The sequence below is a fragment of the Berghia stephanieae genome, chromosome 5, assembly GCF_034508935.2.
Source record: "Berghia stephanieae isolate SIO BIC M18660-M18661 chromosome 5, UCSD_Bste_1.3, whole genome shotgun sequence".
NCBI classification, from domain to species: Eukaryota; Metazoa; Mollusca; class Gastropoda; order Nudibranchia; family Aeolidiidae; genus Berghia; species Berghia stephanieae.
In genome coordinates, this window is record NC_088364.1 from 37,225,433 (window position 1) to 37,245,432 (window position 20,000).

A 20,000-nucleotide genomic window follows, 5' to 3' on the forward strand; every position below is an offset into this window, starting at 1 on the left:
AAAACCGTTTTAATTCATTGGGTCACATATTAGCCACGAGTCCAAATGTTTTTATAAGTGTCCCTTTACGCGGATTAAAGGTAGTTCGACAGTGATAGAACACTCAGTTGCCCTCCATTGTCCTGTGGAGTCTTTCCGGTCTATATAATACAGCCTTACTATCTTCGATGTCCCCCTATAAGTATTTGTCTCTTCCATACGACGGTGTGTCCTTGTACTGGAATAAGACCATTTGGTTTCGCCTGACCCCTGTGCTGAATCTTTTGTTAAAAGGGAAACAGTCAGATTGAATGACGGATTTATTAGAGAGTGGTGATATTTATTCCTTTTTTATTTATCTCTTCTTTCTACCCACCTCTCTATTTATTTATCTATACATCTTTCTTTGTATGTATCTATATATACATCTATCTATCTATCTATTTATTTATCTATCTATCTGTTTTAATCAATGCTGAATCAACTACAACCCAATGGAAAGTCAAATGAAAAATTTTCATTATTTTGTTGTGAACCGTATATTATATGTATATGACCTGTGTGTGTGTGTGTGTGTGTGTGTGTGTGTGTGTTTGTATTTGTGTGTGTGTGTTTGTGTGTGTCTGTGTGTTTAGTATGTGCTCGTGGGTGGGAATGTATTCTTGTTCTCCCTCGGGTGTGATGACATTTTATCTCATTATGGTTTGACTTTCCTAATCCATAATTCGTCCTATTATAATACATCACCATCATTAGCAGCAGCACCCTCCAACACCAACACCAACACCACCACCACCACCACCATCACCACCATCACCACCACCATCACCATCACCACCACCATCACCATCATCACCACCATCATCATCATCATCTTCATCATTATTATTTTCATCATCTTTCATCACCATCATCCTTTTCTTCGTTTTGGTTTGCTTTCTTTGTGTTTTCTATTGGATTCAATAGTCTGATGTCACGTCGCCCAGCAACGGCGGCCATCGTGGTTCTAAACAAAGAAAATCTGTACTTTTTACTCTTCATGCTGGCTAGAACTTTTCATATGTCTTGTGTTCAGAATGTCTAAAAGTCAAAACATGATCAGTTTTATAATGTTTTTTTTTCCCCTCTGGAAACGCTTTTATGCTCGTCGGAGAAATATATCATAAGGGCTCCGCCATTGTTCCGATAGTTTAGAGCCAGTTACTAAGTTACCATGCGTCATTACGAGGGAATTGACGTTACGACTGTTGAAGAGTATTATCACAGATCGAGACAAATCTATTGAGCCATCAACGATCAAAACCGGTTAGGCATACCAATAGTGTGTAGGTGTGTGCAAATGACGGCGACTCGCAACATCAAATGGACGACGACCTTTTATAAGCCTATAATGCCCGAGTGGGGGACGGACGATTAAAAAAAAACAAAACAAAACAGACATGCTATGCTGTTTATAAAGAACATTGCAAATTCTATCTTTTAAAAAATACTGTTATCTCAATATAATAATGTAAGAAGACAGTGTCAAAATTATGAAGGTCAGTCATTAATTCAAGAATGCTAATTAAAATGACAAATAAAATATATTTTAATAAAGATTTATATTTTTGAAATACAAAGAAAATTGAAAATAAATAATAAAAAATTAAAATAAAATTGAGCTTTATATAGCGCAATATCCACTAAATGTGCTCAAAGCGCTTTACAAGGGATCCCTGGTCAACATCAACACTGTAGGACGGGACAAGCCGCCTGTTAGGCGATATTAAAATTTTTCGGACAAAGACTACGCTGTTAACGGCCAGGTACTCATTTACACCTGAGTACGGTGAGAGAAAGTGAGTAAAGAGCCTTTTCCAAGGACTCAACTATGCGCCGAGCGCGAGGCTCGAAACCAGGACTTTTCGATCCGAAAGCGAGTGTCATACCACAAGACCACATAGCCGCACAATGCTAAATGACTGTACTTTTAATAGTTAAAAACTTACAAAATATTTATTTTTATTTGAATATGGAAATTGTATATGGGGCCCCTTATTCAAACAACAGTCAATTTTTAAATTTATTTTTTAGAAAATGTCCAAGATGGGCAACGATGCTTTTTGAACGAAACCGAAAATATGACTTACGAGGAAAGGTTAAAATTCTTAGCCATCCCATCTCTAAAATACAGAAGAAATACAGAGGTTGGCCTTACAGTTATACAAAATTGTCCATGACTTTGATCAAATTGACCACAATACATTTTTAACGTATTCTTGTGTAAAATTTACTCGCGGAGACAAATACAAAAATGGTATTACACATTCTTCTACAATTATTCGGCAAAATTATTTTATTGCAAGGACATTAAATAAATTGAACAGTTTGAAATCTATAACTGATGACTCACAAAACTATAAATAGTTTCAAAAATGCAATCGACAGGGAGATACATGTCTTGAAATATGTAAATGTTGCTGCTCGAAGCTCGAAGATATAACCACCAATGTGAAATTGAATATAAGCTCCAATTCAATATACGAAAACAGATAAAATGGACGTTTCGCGTTTCCCCTTTACCAACAAAACAGGATGAATGAAACATTACAGTATTCATCCTGCTTTGTTGATAAAGGGGAAACCCGAAACGTCCATTTTATCTGTTTTCGTATATTAAAGTGAAGCTTACATTCAATTTCGCATTGTTATTTATGACTTGAAATATGAATTTGATGAATAGGTTTTTGATTGATATATTTTTGATTGCCTATGATGTAAATGATGATCATAGTTAGGATATCAGATTTAGGAATTTTTTACCCGACCCTTTCTTCTTTTTTTTATCACAGGGTATTTAAAGTTAAAGACCTAGGCAACCTTTATTACGATATGTTATGTTATGTCATGTTATGTTAAATAATGTAAATATTGCTGCTCGAAGCTCGAAGAAATCAATAATAATGTGAAATTGAATGTAAGCTTCAATTTAATTTTTAAAAAAACAGATCAAATGAACCTTTCGGGTTTCCCCTTTATCAACAAAACAGGATGAATGAAACACCACAGATGAATGAGATGATGTGGTAGTGGGAATTCTTTCAAATGAACGTTTCGGGTTTCCCCTTTATCTCATTCATCTGTGGTGTTTCATTCATCCTGTTTTGTTGATAAAGGGGAAACCCGAAACGTTCATTTGATCTGCTTTTGTAATTAAATTGAAGCTTACATTCAATTTCACATTATTACTTATGTTAAATAAGGGAGTTACTTAACTCCCTTTACTCTTTACGTGTCCAGTGACATCACATAGTAAAATTATTATTTAGTACTTGTGGAAACCCCGCAATATTTGAAGAGAAATGAAGGCCATTACGAACGGCAGTCATCTGTTATGCTTCTACTGTATTGTGGAAATTAACATAGCTTATCAATAAATAATTTTTTTTAAAATTGAATAAGAAGTTGTTTTTTAATTATAAAAAGTTGGGGTTTTTTAAAGACAAAAATCAACAACAAACAAAAGAGGTAAACAAACACTGATGATAATTTTAAAGTATTATAATATATGATAACAATAATGAAAATACCAATGTTGTTTTATTGGGGTTTAACAATAAAATAAATGATTTTAAAAAAATTAAGTCAAAGTATAAAAAATATCTAGATAATAATTTATATAATTATAATAAAAATTATGTTTGTTTTTTTTAATTTAAAAAAAATCAATATTATCTACACCGGGATTCGAACCCAGAATCTTAGCATGTTCGAGTCTGACAGCTTAACCACTACACCAACGGAGCCACCTAGCTAATTAATATATTTAATCATAACTGTCCGTAATGGTCTTCTATTTTGCAGTTTTAAATTTCGGTTGGCAGTATTCAGCGCGTATTTTATTTCTTTAAAAAAAAACCAAAACAAAGACGTACAGATATCATATTAATATAAATTTTGAGACCATATTTTTGCGATGACTACACACTTTGTGTACCAACGACACAGCATCGATAATGAATAATGTTGGTTGCGAATGTGCATAAAAACGACCCGTTAAGGTGCAACGACTTCACAAATGTGAAGTCTGTCCTACTGTATGGATGTGAAACTTGGAACGCATCACAGGCATGTATAAGGAGGGTACAGATTTTTGTAAACATGTGCATGCGTAAGCTACTCAGAATAAAATGGATGGATAGAATAAAAAATGAAGAAGTATGGAAAAGAACACAGCAGAAACCAGTGGGAGAGGAAATAGGAAGAAGACGATGGAGGTGGATTGGACACACGCTTAGAAAGAATGATTCCACTATAACAAAGAAAGTATTGGACTGGAACCCCCAGGGCAGAAGATCAAGGGGAAGGCCACGAGGAACATGGAGAAGAATTAAAGAAGCTGATATACAGAGAAGTGGTAAGACCTGGAATGAGATTAAAAAGATAGCTCAGGACAGAGAAGGATAGAAACTGTTTGTCTGTGGCCCAGGGTGAAAAAGGCAATGATGATGATGATGATGATGATGATGATGATGATGATGATGATGATGAAGGTACAATGATGTTAATTGGAGAAATCCCATTTTTCACCGGATAAGTAAAGCCTATTGCTAACAGGCACTCATCTATATTAATTTAATTATCATACCACTGTATTGTAGAAATTAACATGGGCATGAATTGGGTAGGGCGGGATTGAGAAGGGGGGGGGGGGGGGGGCATTACGTCTTAAATCCTTTCGGAACTGTGGTTAAGAAGGTCTTTGCTTAACAAAAGTCAATTTAATTTCCTTAAAATTCTTTTAGATGATATTAACTCGTCGTGTTTATCTCCGTCACTGATAATGAAAGTATGAGTAGCTCTTTGTTCGTGACAAGGATTTTGATGAGGTTACAAAAGAACGCTTCAAAATTGATTCCATCAACTCCTGGTCGCCATCCTCAATTTCAAAGTTGAAAGGAACAGGAATAAAATCAGTGACACCAGCGTCATGGTTAAATGTAAGTTTTCTGAAGAACAAATGCTTAAGGAAAGCTGGTTTCATTAAACGAAGAAGTTATATCTATATTACATGAAAATGAGTTATTATACATAGGATGAAGCTACTCCATAGAAAAAGAATGCAAACATAGTAGGAAAGAAAGCAACAGTCAATAACTGTCGCAAAAGAAGGGAAGAGAATAATTAGAACGTCTTTCAGGGCTATGCCAGGACAATAAAGGAATGCATAAGAATTGGCGAGGGGTAATGCGGCACCAGGTATCAAAGAAAAGAAAACAGTCCGACAAGGGGACAAGAGAGACATTTCAAAAGGTTGCCGAGGAGTTCAACGAGAAGTGCTCCAAACCAGAAATATATTAAAGAAAAGCAGGGAAGGGTCATACTAACTCATTGGTGAGAACATGTTAGATTGTCGGCGGGAAGACTTCTGAGAATTGTCACTCAAAGTCTCGTTGACGTGCTTATTGTTTACCAGAACTCTGTATAAGCAATCTCTATCCTGGTAGAAAGAACATGTGCTGAATGACAGGAAAGGATAATTGATAAGGTTCACAGTGTGCTTACACGCCATTCAGTCTTTGATATTCAGAGTCTTACGAAATATTCATCTTTGATACAAGCGGGCAGGAATTCGTAAGTTTCACTTATGCACAGACCAGATTGCAAAGCACCGTTGATGAATCAAGAGAATGAAATAAATATACGTACGTCCATTTCATGGAGAAAAAGTTCACATAGTATTCAGATTATATCCGTGGAAGTTAAATTGACTATGGGTAACTTGGAAACGTTCCAGTTGTAGTGACGCAAATGGAAGAATAATATAAATCGTCCCATTAAAAATATATACCGTTTTACTTTGGATTTGTTGTTTACACTCAATGAGGAAGTCTCAAAATAAAAGTTAAAGCAACTTTTATCCAGGAAAGGAAAATTTAGTTCTCGCTATTTCTATCAAGGAATGGATCTTCATCAGCGTGTTAATTTAAAAAAAACTGCAACTGTTAGGATCCTTATAGGTATTGAGCTAATTTTATGAACAGGGGCCTGGACAGATGAACAGATAAAAATTTTCACAAAAGGGATGAACAGAAACCCGTGGGAGTTAACATCCAAAAACCAGTTGGAAATTGCTGGTCCATGCTTCGCTTAAATCAACTGATGGCGAGCAGACAATCAACTAATAGAGAGAAATATAAGACTGGTGCAGAAAAAAAAGCATCAGGAAGGGAACTTTCAGTGTAATAGCAGACGTTTTATCTTCGTCTTATGTTTTATGTGTTTTTCATGTCCAATTTCTCCCCTTGGTAATTATCTTGTCTCCAAATCTATACACTCCACTCAAACTCAACTGTAGCACTATGTAATCGAAGCCTTCATAACTCATATCCTAACTCTGCCCAAATAATACGTCAAATGACACGGCAACCACCACCAAAAGAGAGAACATTGCGTTGTATTTAATAATACAGCCAACGGGGTCGCCATTTATTTTTTTAAGAATTGCAACTCACTTCCTTCTCTTTTTCGTGATCGTTGCCTTGCATTAACCAGGAAGTGTTAGGATATGACGTCACGAAGACCACGATGGAATGACGTAATGTCATTTTTCCAACACAAGGTATAATATATTTAATTAATAATTACTAGATTAGTAACAAATTAGAATCATATTTTGTTTTGTAAATAATCATTTCTTCTTCACTTTCCTATAATTAGACTGACGCAGTCATATTGAGAATTAGTCTCAATGTTTTATAGTCACAATGAAAGAAAAGTTATCGTACATCGATGACGGTCACTATGATTAAACCTCAATATGCTAAAACCTGAATATATTAAAAGAACCAAGTTCCTTCAATATCGAATTTATAGTTTCAACAAGACTACTATATCTTTGTATCTTATTTCAGATTCCCCCTTATGCCTCTTATTTATATGATGCTGTCATGTTGTACGCGACAGCAGTGCAAGAAGTGTTATCCGAGGGTGGAAGTTTCCTTAACGGAAGAGCCATTTTCAACAAAATCGCAGGGCGCACATATCAAAGTAAGTTTTTTATATTCATAGATTTACTAAATAAGCAATATGGTGATGGCAAGTTATTACGGTATATATAATAATATATAATATGGTTGATTTAAGCATGCGCAAAGGAACACTTTTCACTGTCCTTCGTGTTCTGAACGTTCTATTTATAAGGCACTAAAATGTCCTTAAAGTGTTACATTCAACTTAAACTTTAGTAATTTTTCATAATTTTTTTTCAGGTATCCAGGGCTATTTGACCAAGATTGACATCAGAGGAGACGCCGAGGGGAATTACACCGTGCTAGGGTTCCAGGTGATAATGGACGGGAACCGGAGCGTACATCTCATGCTGCCAGTAGCAAACTTTCGTCTTAATGAAGCCGGGGGCTTGCCGGTAAGGATATGACCTCTCGTATCCATTGAATTCAGCAATTACTCATGTATGCGACTTTCCGACCAAAAGCGGTTATAATGTCAGGATGATTATGATGCTGAAAATTGAATTAAGAGAATAATTATGATTCTAGAGTTAAATTTCTATACAATATCAGGGAGAATGGAATTAAGTTTCTTAGAGTGCGAAAAGTTAAAATTAAATGTTCTTATCATTTAAACATTAAGATTAACGTTTCAGTACCGGTTCATCCCGACTTAATACTAGATTGATATTTCTGACAAATGTTCCATTCCATTTTCATTCCTTTCAACTCAAAGAGAATTAACGTATTGTGAGTTCTGTTTGCCCAGACAGTCATAAATAACTGAAGTCAAAATTAAAATATTTATTTAATTTAGAACGTCTTGGTATGTTTTAAAGACTTTTGTAAGACGTTGACAGCGCTTTCTTCTTTTAAACAAGGCCTCGATCCGGACAATCTAAAGAATGTTCGGTCTGTATCGAACCTGAATTTCATTTCTAAAATTATTGAAAAAGCCGATGTCAACCGTTTAACCGAACATCCTCAACTTAACCATATCAAGATGATATTTCAGTGCGCATACAAACCAGGCCACAGCATGTAGACAGCTCATTTGTGTGTGCAGAACGATATAATTCACCGCCTCACTCATAAAAACAAGTTCATGCTTTTGTTGTTGGATATCAGTGCTGCCTTTGATAAGGTTGACCGCCTAATACTTCTTCAAGGGATAGAACGGATGCTCGGTGTCACTGACTGTGCTTTGGATTGGTTTCGTGAATACTTGACTGATAGAAAACAAGTTTGATAGGGAACACTTTATCAACACCATCAATTCTGAAATACGGACTGCCACAGGAATCTGTTCTAGGACCAAACAAATTACAGCTTAATGATGACAAAACTAAACTAATAGTGTTTGGGGAAAAAAGGAACAGAATTGCTACTCAATGAAGTATACGTGAACGGAATTATCATTACTATATCACCTATTGGTATTAATTTAGGGTTTGTTTAAATCCGATCATTTTCTGACTATGAATGACCAGATCCAAAGTATATCAGTCAATGCACGATCATTAGACATGTCAGCCGCTTTCGTGACTTGTAGGCGTTGAAACCACAAAACTGTTTGCAAATTCTCTTGTCACCTAGCCGTTTAGACAAGTACAATTCTCTTCTCCTCGCGAGGTCCCAGATTTGAGAGTTTTTGCCGATGTAGTAGTCCTTCAGGGCCAATAGGCCCATGGAGGAGGAGTTTATCCCGGTTTCTATAGGGGGAAAGGGATAATATGGCAAAGTAAATGCCGCCAGATCTAACAGACCCAGCTGCCCAATCACTGCTGGGTGCACAAGGGGGCCAGAACAAAATAATCTCGACTGCTCCCGGGATCGATATCAGTCCCTTTGATTGTGAAGCACGTACTCTACCAACTGCTCATTGAGACCAAGATGAGGGTAATTTAAACTGATTGATATTTGAAGGACGAGTTTTCTGGCCTAAATTTTGAATACGAGTTTTTCCAGGGTACTACAGTTGACCGTTTAACAAAAAACACGTGTATATAAGATTTTGGTGAGAAAATGGCCAAAGGTTTATAAACGTGTTTGTTCAGAGTACGGCAGACTTTTCCTCATGCCTGAACCTGATGCAGAATAAAATAATCAATGAACAACTGAATAAAGAGATAAAGTCTATCACTTTACAACAAGGGATAACGAAATTGAATTTCCTTGTTGTGATCTTTAGAGTGCTAGCACACTCCCCCCCCCCCCCCCCCCTCTCTCTCTCTCACTCTCTCTCTCTCTCTCACTCTCTCTCTCTATCTCTCTCTCTATCTCTCTCTATCTCCCTATCCCTCTCCACTCCCCCCCCCCCCCCACCTCTCTCTCTCTCTCGTATTTTCCTCACCCACGTCTGAGACATAAAAAATTAACAATGCAGGTTTATCTCAATTTTTCCACTACAAGCAACAGCCTTAAAAGCTGAAAGTCTTTGAATGTCACAATTGAATATATATGGCTTCTACCTCGATGGAAAGGCTACCGCCGAGTGGCTACAAACTTTTAAGCAATACAATATTTCATTTTAATAAAATAATTTTAAAAAGATTTTCATGCCCCAACATAGTAGTTGAAATATTTGCCAACCCCAAATAAACAAAGCAATATTGATAATAAAACTAAGAGAAACGAATGGAAGAAAGTATTCACATGCGCCATTTAACTCCAGCTCTTGACCACATTCAATGCTCAATTTTATGACGCAGGAAAGAGCATCCATCGGAAACATGTGCTTTTGTGAAGAATAAATAAATCATTATTAAATCGACCCAACCATTGGGTAATCTATGAGGTGTACTAGTAACACGTCTGACCGGTAATCGGGTTCAATCCCCGGTCGATGGAGACTGCTTTTTTATTCTGGCATATTTCTTTCCGCTTTGTCTCACATTATTTCACACAACTTATTCAGATTAACCAAATTGTTGACCAATCACGAAATCCTATATATCTTACATTTTAATATGACATACGGCGTCTCTCTGGGCAAGACTTTTCAATCATCAATCCGGTACTTAAAATTATAATATAATATAACAATTAAGAGTTAAATAAACCAATTGACCTTTAAACACCATGTATAGATACATCAAATTGACATGTTAACAAATAGGAATCGGTATCATAATGTTGAATGAGAAAGAGATGCATGAAATTATTTAATTAGAAATGGAGAAAAATCTAAATTAAAAAAAAAAGAAAAGATTTAATCGATTATGATGACAAACAGAGACATATTAACCATCATAACAAATTATCTTTCGCAAACTTATGTTTTAAAGAATACAATTCTCTATCTATGGCATATTTGAAATCATATATAGTTCCCTATTTTTTAAATTGTAATTTAGACGATTCCATGTTTTTAGTGTTCTTGAAATAAATTAATCTTGGCGATTGGATGTATTGCATCTGGTAATAAATATTTTAAAATCACCTTGGGTGAACGTTATTCTTGAATAAGTAAAAAAATCTTTGGAATCAAAATTATCTATCCCATGAACTAGTTTATGCAGCTGGATAAAGTTCCTTCATTTTATTCTATACTTTAAAGATGGAAGTTTCAAAACCATCAATCTTTCCGGGTAGGACATATCTACTATTTCAGTGAGCAATCTTGTAGCGCTTCTTTGAACATTGTCTAAAAGTACTGACTGTCTTTGAAATAAAGGGTTCCATTTGCAATTTGCAAACTCTAAGAGAGGTCTAATGACTGACCTATATAAAGTCACGAACATTTCTGTATCCATGTAAACAAAACATCTTGATATGAGTCCAATGAATGTTGTAGTTTTATTGATAACATTATGGATGTGAGCATCAAAAATTAGATAAGAATACAAAATTACTCCCAAATTTCCCAGTGTGTCAGTGACAGATAAAATCTTTGTTCTAGGTTCCTCAACAAGATATACATTCATGAGAAGCGCGCCTACATTATATTGTTCATCAAACATTCCCACTGTTATACAGAATGATATACTAGCTTATCAATGGAGTAAGAAATCGAAATAAAATTGTAACATTGAAAAATGTAAGTTTTGTATATTATTTCTTCCTATAATATACAAAACCTTTACATTTTTCAATGTTAAAATTTTATTTCCATTTCTTACTCCATTGATAAAGCGAGTATATATCATTCTGTACAATAGTTGGACTGTTTGATGAACAATATAATGTTGGCACGCTTCCCGTTTAGTTTTGAAATATAATTTGTCTAGAAAAATCAGATAATTCTCTTGTGTGGAAAATAAATACGATTCCTTTAAGGTATCTAGTTTGTACAAACTATTTGTCAAGACAAACCAACTCGATAACTCACTAACCTATCCGAAGCAGCGACCATGACGTAGGTGTTCAATGTCCTTTGCAGTTGTTCCACATGACTATGCACTGTATTGCTGATGCTTGGATTTGTGGGGGAGGGGGTAGCATCTGAGGTCTTCAAGAGGTTGGCAATCAAGCAAATGCTCTGTTACTGTTCCATCGTGGATGTTGACATAAGGGACTGGAAGGGTGTTTTTTTTTTTGGTTTTTTTTTTTTTTTTGTAATTTAAAGATTTGAATATGTATAGAAAGTGCCAGACAAAGCAAGAAAAAAAATACAAGAAAAAAAAACCATCCCAAAAAAACTGCCTCGAGGCAGACTGATTTTTGGGATGGTTTTTTTTTTTCTTGTATTCTTCATTCTTACTTTGTCTGGCACCTTTCATACACATTTGTTCAGATCTTTATCTTACATCGGTGCCTTTTCACAAGTTTCTCAATTTAATTTTACTTAGATGGTTGTTGAAAGGTATGTGTTGTGTTCTTGGTTGAAAGATGATATTATGGCGGTGTCTTCTGAGGTTACTCAGCACATGCTATCAATCTTCATAGGTCATATTATGGTAAATATATATAACTGTGGTGCTCATTGCCCAACTATTCATCCATTTCTCTGTCTTTACACTGAAAAATCTTTGTTCGTTTGGCTAGAAATCGCTAAGTTAAAATATCGAGTAATTGAGGTGACATCTTACTAACCTGTCAGTAAGTCTCAACCAAGCTGGGGTAAATTTTAATCGCTAGATTTGGGGTAAAAGCTTTCTGATCAAAAATGTAAAATTTGTTTTATCAGCGTATGGTGTCGGGTTACTCTCCCTGACAGGACTGTTCACGCGTATTTTACGTTTACGCTGTAAGTTGTGTGGGTGGATATGGTGGTACAGTCGAGAGGTCTGTGCACTTGTAAGAGGTGGATTTTGAGTATCTAGTTATAGCGATTGACGATGATTAGATCCATTCATAGAGTTGTCATCCTTTGTCGGCCCATCTCGGCATGTCTTACTCAGTCCCAGCTACATTAAAAAGTTGATTTATTATATTTGTGCGGTTATGTGGTTAAGTGGTTAAGTGGTATGACACTCGCTTTCGGATCGAAGGTCCTGAGTTCGGCGCATAGTTGAGTCCTCGGAAAAGGCTCTTTATTCACATATTCTCACCGCACTCAGGGGTACCTGGCCGTTCACAGTGTAGTCTCTGTCCGGAGAAAAAATTGTAATATCGCCTGATACTCTACATATACACTCTAATATTCTACATGTCACGCGTTGCTGTTTGTCAGGGACCCCTTGTGAAGCGCTTTGAGCATATTTAGTGGATATTGCTCTATATAAAAGCTTTTTTTTTTTTTGGTTAAAAAAGCTCAATTTGTACTTTGTATTTTTCTACGCACATTACCTGTTAACTGCAGAACTTTAAATCCTGGAAAAAAATCATACAGGAAACAGGGCCCCGCTCTAAACTTGTCAACTTTACCAATAGAAGGAACAAAGTTGACGTCACTCAGCTCTTTATTATTTTTATACAGCCTTTTACTGATTAGTTCTCACTAAACTATAATATAAAGCAGACTATAAACGTTAAAGGTTACACAAGTTTTGTGTGTTGGTATGTTTAATTTGGCTGGCGGATGTTGTATTTTTCCAAAACACGTAACATCAATTCAAAAGCTCTGATTTTGTCAATTTCATTCACCCTTTCAAAAGTAGTGATAAACTTTTTAAAAGTGAGAATGTTTAATCTTTATAGTGCATAAAATGTGTTTACATTGAATCAATCAAAAATAAGACATAATATACAAAATATACATATGATCAGTTGCTGCAGTGACTCAGTCAATATAGAACGGAAATAATTGAGCTTTAATAATTGAGCTTTATATAGCGCAATATCCACTAAATGTGCTCAAAGCGCTTTACACGGGGTCCCTGGTCAACAGCAACATTTAACATGTAGGACGGGACAAACCGCCTGTTAGGTGATATTACAATTTTTCGGACAAAGACAAAGCTGTTAATGGCCAGGTATTCATTTTACACGGTGAGAGAATGTGAGTAAAGAGTCTTTTCTAAGGACTCAACTATGCGCCAGGCGCGAGGCTCGAACCCAGGACCTTCCGATCCGAAAGCGAGTGTCATACCACAAGACCACATAGCCGCATGATCAACTATGGTGAACAATTTTTATAATACTAATGCATCGACTGAACAGTGGGAACAAAAAAACAACAAAATCCCAAAACATGTGGTTATATTATTGTTATGGTAAAATATGTCTAAAGTGAACAAATATTATGTTTGCGTTAGGACTTTTGAGAGTCAGTATCAATATATATTTAGATTTATTAGGAATACTTGGAGTTTATAGAAAGGCCTATCCAATTCTACTCTCCTTTGAATTCCGTGTTCCCAGTATTCATTTTTTTTCTTCTTTATCCACTTTTTTCTAATTTTCTGAATAGAACAGCTATAGATTACTCGAGACATTTTGAGGATTCTAATCTGAAAAGAAAACGGAGTTAATTAAAATGACACGAAAAATCGTACCAAAGCACGCAATCTTCATGACTTATATTTTAAAACTTAATGCACTTTCTGGGGATGGAAAAAATAAGTCTGTTGAATCCTTAAAAAGAGGAATTTATTTTGAATCACAATTTCTCCATCCATTTATAATTGTAGCAAGCCTAATCGTTTCATTAAGAGACGATAATAGCGCTTTTGTTGTACTGTAGCAAGACACTCGACTTCTGCTGATCTGTCGGTTCCTGGGTCGAGTCCCGCTGTGTTCGTTGCATAGTTGAGACCCAGGCAAACATATTTAATCACATTATTTCACTGGTTTCAGGTGTAAAATGGGTACCTGGCCAGTAACAGCATTGTCTCTCGGTCGAAAAAAGAAAATAATATTTGGAATGGCGTCCGACAGACGTCATGTATCGTCCTTCATGTCATATGTCACAGCTGGCCTAGGACTTGGGATATCTTATAAAGCGCTTTGAGCAGATTTAAATACGCTTCTTACACTCTTAGTTTTTAACATTCCGGATGTTTCCACATCTGCCGCACGAGCTTGCGAGTGAGTGTTGGGAGCAAAGTTCGAATTCCAAAACACAAAAGTGTAAGAATTATTTTATTCTACTCCTAAATTGATTCCGATTTCGAAATCTTTAAATGAAAGACATGTTTAAAACGTTTAAATGATAGTCTACTCGTACTTCTTTTTTTAAGAATCTAATTTAAATGAAATTTAACACGTGATTATCTGGCGTCACAAATTATTACTGTAGACTTGATATCATAACATGATATTATTTATGGGAAGGGTAGAATAATGCTGTATATAAAAGCAACTATTTAATTTAATTCTTGTTTATTTACAATAATAAGATTTTGTTGGTTTTATTAATTAATAATAATGTTTTGATTTATGTTCTGTGTTGGTAACCTTGAATGTTAATTTCGCGAAGGTCCAGGTTTGAGATTTTTTGCCACGATATGAGGGTCATTTAAATCGATCAATATTTGAAGGACGAGATTTCTGGTCAAAATTTCAAATTCTTGTTTTTCTAGATTACGACCGTTAACTGGTTGACCGCATTCTTCTTACTATATAATCTGTAACAGATTTACCACCCTTTTGAGAGCCGACCGATACGTTGGGTTGGAGGCCGACCTCCAAAAGATGAGCCTGACTGTGGGTATAGGGGAGAGAGATGTCTTCAACCAGAATGTGAGTAGAAATGTCGTCGTCGTCATCATCATCATCATCATCATCATCATCATCATCATCATCATCATCATCAACAACAACAACAAAATCGTCATCACCATCATCATCCGCATCATCTTCATCAACATCATTACCATTCATTCATTCTCACCGAAATAGGGTAGTATATGTAAAGTAGTGTCTTCCCCAAGGGCACAATATAGGGACCAAAGCTTTGCCATAAATGTCACCACCACACTGACTGATTCCATTTCTATCAACTCGAGATGAGACACCTTAACGTTGAGCTATCACCATCATCATCCTCATCATCATCATCCTCATCATCATCATCATCATCATCATCATCATCATCATCATCAATATCATCATCGTCGACGTCGTCATCTTCATATCATTATAATCCCAATTTTTACTCATCCCATTCCCTATACATTGGTACAGCCTACGTTACAGAGATAGTATGTGGTGTTATGGGAGGAATACTACTCATTTGTATTATCATTGGTCTTATCGTCTACAGGTCAGTGAGCAATGACATTAATTTTCACAACGAGATCGATTACTTTCAAATCTACTATCACCACTATTTACTATTACAACAACTACAACAACATCAACAACAAAAAACAACATAAACAACAAATAACACTACTACCACTACTACTACTACTACTACTACTACTACTACTACTACTACTACTACTACTACTACTACTACTACTACTACTACCACAACTACTATTACTTTATCAACAGTAACAACAACAACAACTACTACTGCTACTACTACTACTACTACTACTACTACTACTACTACTACTACTACTACTACTACTACTACTACTACTACTGCTGCTACTACTATTGTTATTATTATTATTACTATTATTACTATATTATTATTATTATTATTATTATTATTATTATTATTATTATTATTATTATTATTATTATTATTATTAGAACTGTAACTTTTTTTAAAGTATAATATTCAGATATGATACGAGACTTAACAACCCGACACCTGAGGATTTGACACCACTTAATTGAACAAACATTCGGTCAGCATGTTTTCCCTATGATTTTGATGAGTGAAAGGTTAATTATATCTATTAAAGCTTCTCTCAACCATTGGAGAGTGCCGTATAATTTGTTTACAATATAAAATGGTATTGCAAAGACTGCTCATTGCCAGGTAGAGGTCGACTGTCTTAACCTTATTACTTTAACTCACTCAACCCTGACACCGACTATATCCGTTGTTTACCCGGGTTACTTTTACCCGATGCCTATTTATTACAATTTTTCTGAGACAAATTATTGGCTATTGTAAAAATTAATGTTTTTAGTGTTCACATGTTAATGGTAGTTGAATACAAAATAACTTTGGACATGCTCATTTTTAATACATTTTTTTCCAATTTTGAAAAGTGAGTCAAACCCAGCGAGTGGATGACCCAGGAAAAATTCACACTGTTAGAATCTCAGCTTTACATTGAGCAAAATAATTAGCTAAATAGCAATTATTTTTACACGTTTTAGTCGGGTGTTTTTACATTTGTTTAGAGATCAACTTCAAGGGCGAATTTGTTTAAGTAGTGTCGACAAAAGAAAATTGTTTATTTTAATCATTTCCATAAATTTCCGGGCTTTTCAAACATATTGTAAAGGACATGTGATACATTATTTAATTGTTTAACATTATTATTATTGTTATTATTATTATCATCATCATCATCATCATCATCATCATCATCATCATCATCATCATCATCATCAACGTCATTGTTATAATCATCATCATCATCGCCATCATCATCATTGTCATCACGGTCACCATCAATACATTTATATATTTCATAATTATCATCATCATTGTCATCGTTATCATAATTACTGTAATAATTTCATTTTTATTTTTATTAGTCACCATTATCATCATTATCATCAGCAGCATCTTTGCCAGTATCTAAATACTATTCGACTTAAAAACTCTTCTTTTGTCCTCCTTGCATACAGAAACTGGCTATACGAGCAGGAGATTGCTGGCCTATTGTGGAAGATTGATGCATCTCAAATACAATTTGGCGATGTCGGGGTGGGGGGTCGAGGGGACAAGAAATGTATCATGGACAATAATGACAACGATGCTATCGATGAGTTTTGTGTAAGTATACAATAATGACGAAGACGAAAGGCAGATCACCTACGTCATCAATTTGAACTGTCCTAAATGACACTAATTCCGCCGCCAAAATATCAATGATAAACAGGATATCTGCTATAACAAATAAAATCTCTATGATAGACAGGGTATCTGATATAACAAATTGAACCCAGACCAGAATTGAGTATATTATGATTTGTAAACATTTGAGTGTATTCCTCTTAGTGGGGACCTGTGCTTGTGTCTGGATGAGAATTTTGGCGATCTCAAACTAAGTACTTTGATAGTGTGCTCTTGGAATCTAAATCTGTTACCTATTTGAACGAATTCCCCTTTGTCTGTCTTATTGTTGGATGCTTTAATTATAATTCTAGAACTTTTTACTATCCCATTTTCTTCCTTTTTACTGGCGCTGATATGACCTTAATGTGTTGCAAGCACCGTAAAACCCTTAAAAACAAACATACAGAATCGAGTATATGCTTTTACTGGGTCGAGTGTCGAACAAATGAGCCATCGTGATACCCTCATAATAAAAACACCAGCTTTTTATCCCCCCCCCCCCCCCACCCCAACCCCCCCCCCCCCCCCCCCCCACCCCCCTTCCCAAAAAAGAGAAAAAATATACCTTTCATATAGCGCGATATCTATTTAATGAACTGCACATGGTGTCCCAACCAATGACAACATTTCACATGTAGGACTTGACGTATCACCTGTAAGATTTTTTTCACGAAGGAAGTACCTTTTGTGGCTATGTACATATTTTAGTGCGGTGAGGGAAATATGAGTAAAGGGCCCTTCTAAAGAACTCAATTTTTGCGCCGCCCACAACTGAACCTACTAAAACAAAACAGAAACAAGAACAGATGATTTTTTATCTTTCATCCTCAGGGTATCAGCATGGTGTCAATGGAATCCAGAAATTCTTACACTCAAGTGTACACTTATATTGGAAAGTACAAAGGTCAAACTGTGGCCTTGAAAACTTTCAACATGAACACGAGCGACTTGACTAGAAAAGATAAAATGGAAATGAAAATGGTATAAAGTCCTCATTCGTTGTAGAACAGATTCCTCATTAATAACAATAATAATAATAATAATAATAATAATAATAATAATAATAATAATAATAATAATAATAATAATAATAATAATAATAATAATAATAATAATAATAATAATAACAATAATAAAATGATATATAATAATATAATAATAATAATAATAATAATAATAATAATAATAATAATAATAAGTATGATAATAATAATAATAATAATAATATAATAATAATAAAAATAATAATAATAATAATAATAATAATAATAATAATAGTAATAATAATGATAACGATAATAATAATAATAATAATAATAATAATAATAATAATAATAATAATAATAATAATAATAATAATAATAATAATATTGATAATAATAGTAACATCAATAACAATAGTAATAAAAATGATGATGATGATGATGATGATGATGATGATGATGATGATGATGATGATGATGATATTAATAACAATAATAAAAACAGTCCTTTGAATTTATATGTTTTGTTCAAATGTTTAATATATGGAAGATTTTGATAAAAATTTTAATATATGAAAGATCTTGATAAAATCTTTAATACATGGAAGATTTTGATAAAATATTTAATATATGGAAGATTTTGATAAAATCTTTATTATATGATTATCAAAAGAGTTCTGACTTATCAATATTCCGTTTTTTTTTCATAGTGCGTGTGTGTGTGTGTTTGTTTGTGTATATATGTGTGTGTGTTACACTGCAGACGCTATGCTGACATTATGATGTTATGTATATTCTTTTAGATGAGAGATCTGAGGCACACGAACGTTACAACCTTTATTGGCGCCTGTCTACAGTCTTCTGTCCTCACCCTTGTCACAGCTTATTGCTGCAAGGGAAGTGTGCAGGTGGGGTTTTCTTAGAATAATTATATTTTAAGGCAAAACAAAAAAAAGAAGAATATAATCCATATGCTGCTGTTTAATTCTATCATCGAATAATGTTGTTCATTATTTAGATCCATAAATACTATAACCTTCGGAGATTGTCCTTAGTTTCTGTAGCATTAACGGTCAGCGAATATCGTCAACTGTCCATTAGTTGTTTCTTTTTCATATTTTTTCTCCGGATATGATATACTCAGTTTAAGTCATATCTAAGTAATAAAACACAATCTGTCTTGATTCATGGCAAACAGTCAATCGATTTACCGTCGAACTGCGATGTCCTACAAGGCTCGGTCCTAGGTCAAGTCCTCTATACTCTGTACTGTACACTATGCCCCTTGGGCGCGCCAATGAGCCCCATGGAGTGAATTATCACATGTATGCCGATGATACGCAGCTGTATAAGTCTGTCGTCCCGTCTAGCGTGCATGTGGCTTCGCTTCATGTACAACAGTGTTGCGCGTCCATAGGGCGCTGGATGCAGAGTCATAGATAAAAATTAACGAAGAAAAACCTGGAATTTTATTATGTGGTACACCCTCTAATGAAAGGAAGACTGGTATACATAGTATGTCTGTTTTAAACAGCCACGTCTCCCTGACAGAGCATAAAATCTTGGTTTTGTACTGGACAACTCTTTAAGTCTGGAACACCAGATTAACCAGATGGTGAGGACCATGAATTTTGAATTAAACAGATTGCAAAGAATGAAACGGTTTCTCCCATCCAACCAGCTTAAAGCAGTTGTCTGTGCTCTCATTCTTTCACGCCTCGACTATTGCAATTCGCTGTTGGTGGGCCTTCC

General features: G+C 35.0%; 1 protein-coding gene across 6 annotated transcripts in view; it reads left to right on the forward strand.

The window, feature by feature from the left end:
- LOC144972859 (guanylate cyclase 32E-like) overlaps window positions 1-20,000 on the forward strand; it is a 135,056-nt gene that overhangs the window by 90,725 nt on the left and 24,331 nt on the right. For all 6 annotated transcript variants that reach the window (XM_078914599.1, XM_078914597.1, XM_078914600.1 and 3 more), the window contains 7 exons: window positions 6,873-7,008; window positions 7,230-7,384; window positions 14,927-15,032; window positions 15,477-15,555; window positions 17,055-17,202; window positions 18,097-18,246; window positions 19,052-19,156. In XM_078914599.1, coding sequence (XP_078770725.1) covers window positions 6,873-7,008; window positions 7,230-7,384; window positions 14,927-15,032; window positions 15,477-15,555; window positions 17,055-17,202; window positions 18,097-18,246; window positions 19,052-19,156 — 879 coding nt within the window. The remainder of the gene's footprint in view (window positions 1-6,872; window positions 7,009-7,229; window positions 7,385-14,926; window positions 15,033-15,476; window positions 15,556-17,054; window positions 17,203-18,096; window positions 18,247-19,051; window positions 19,157-20,000) is intronic.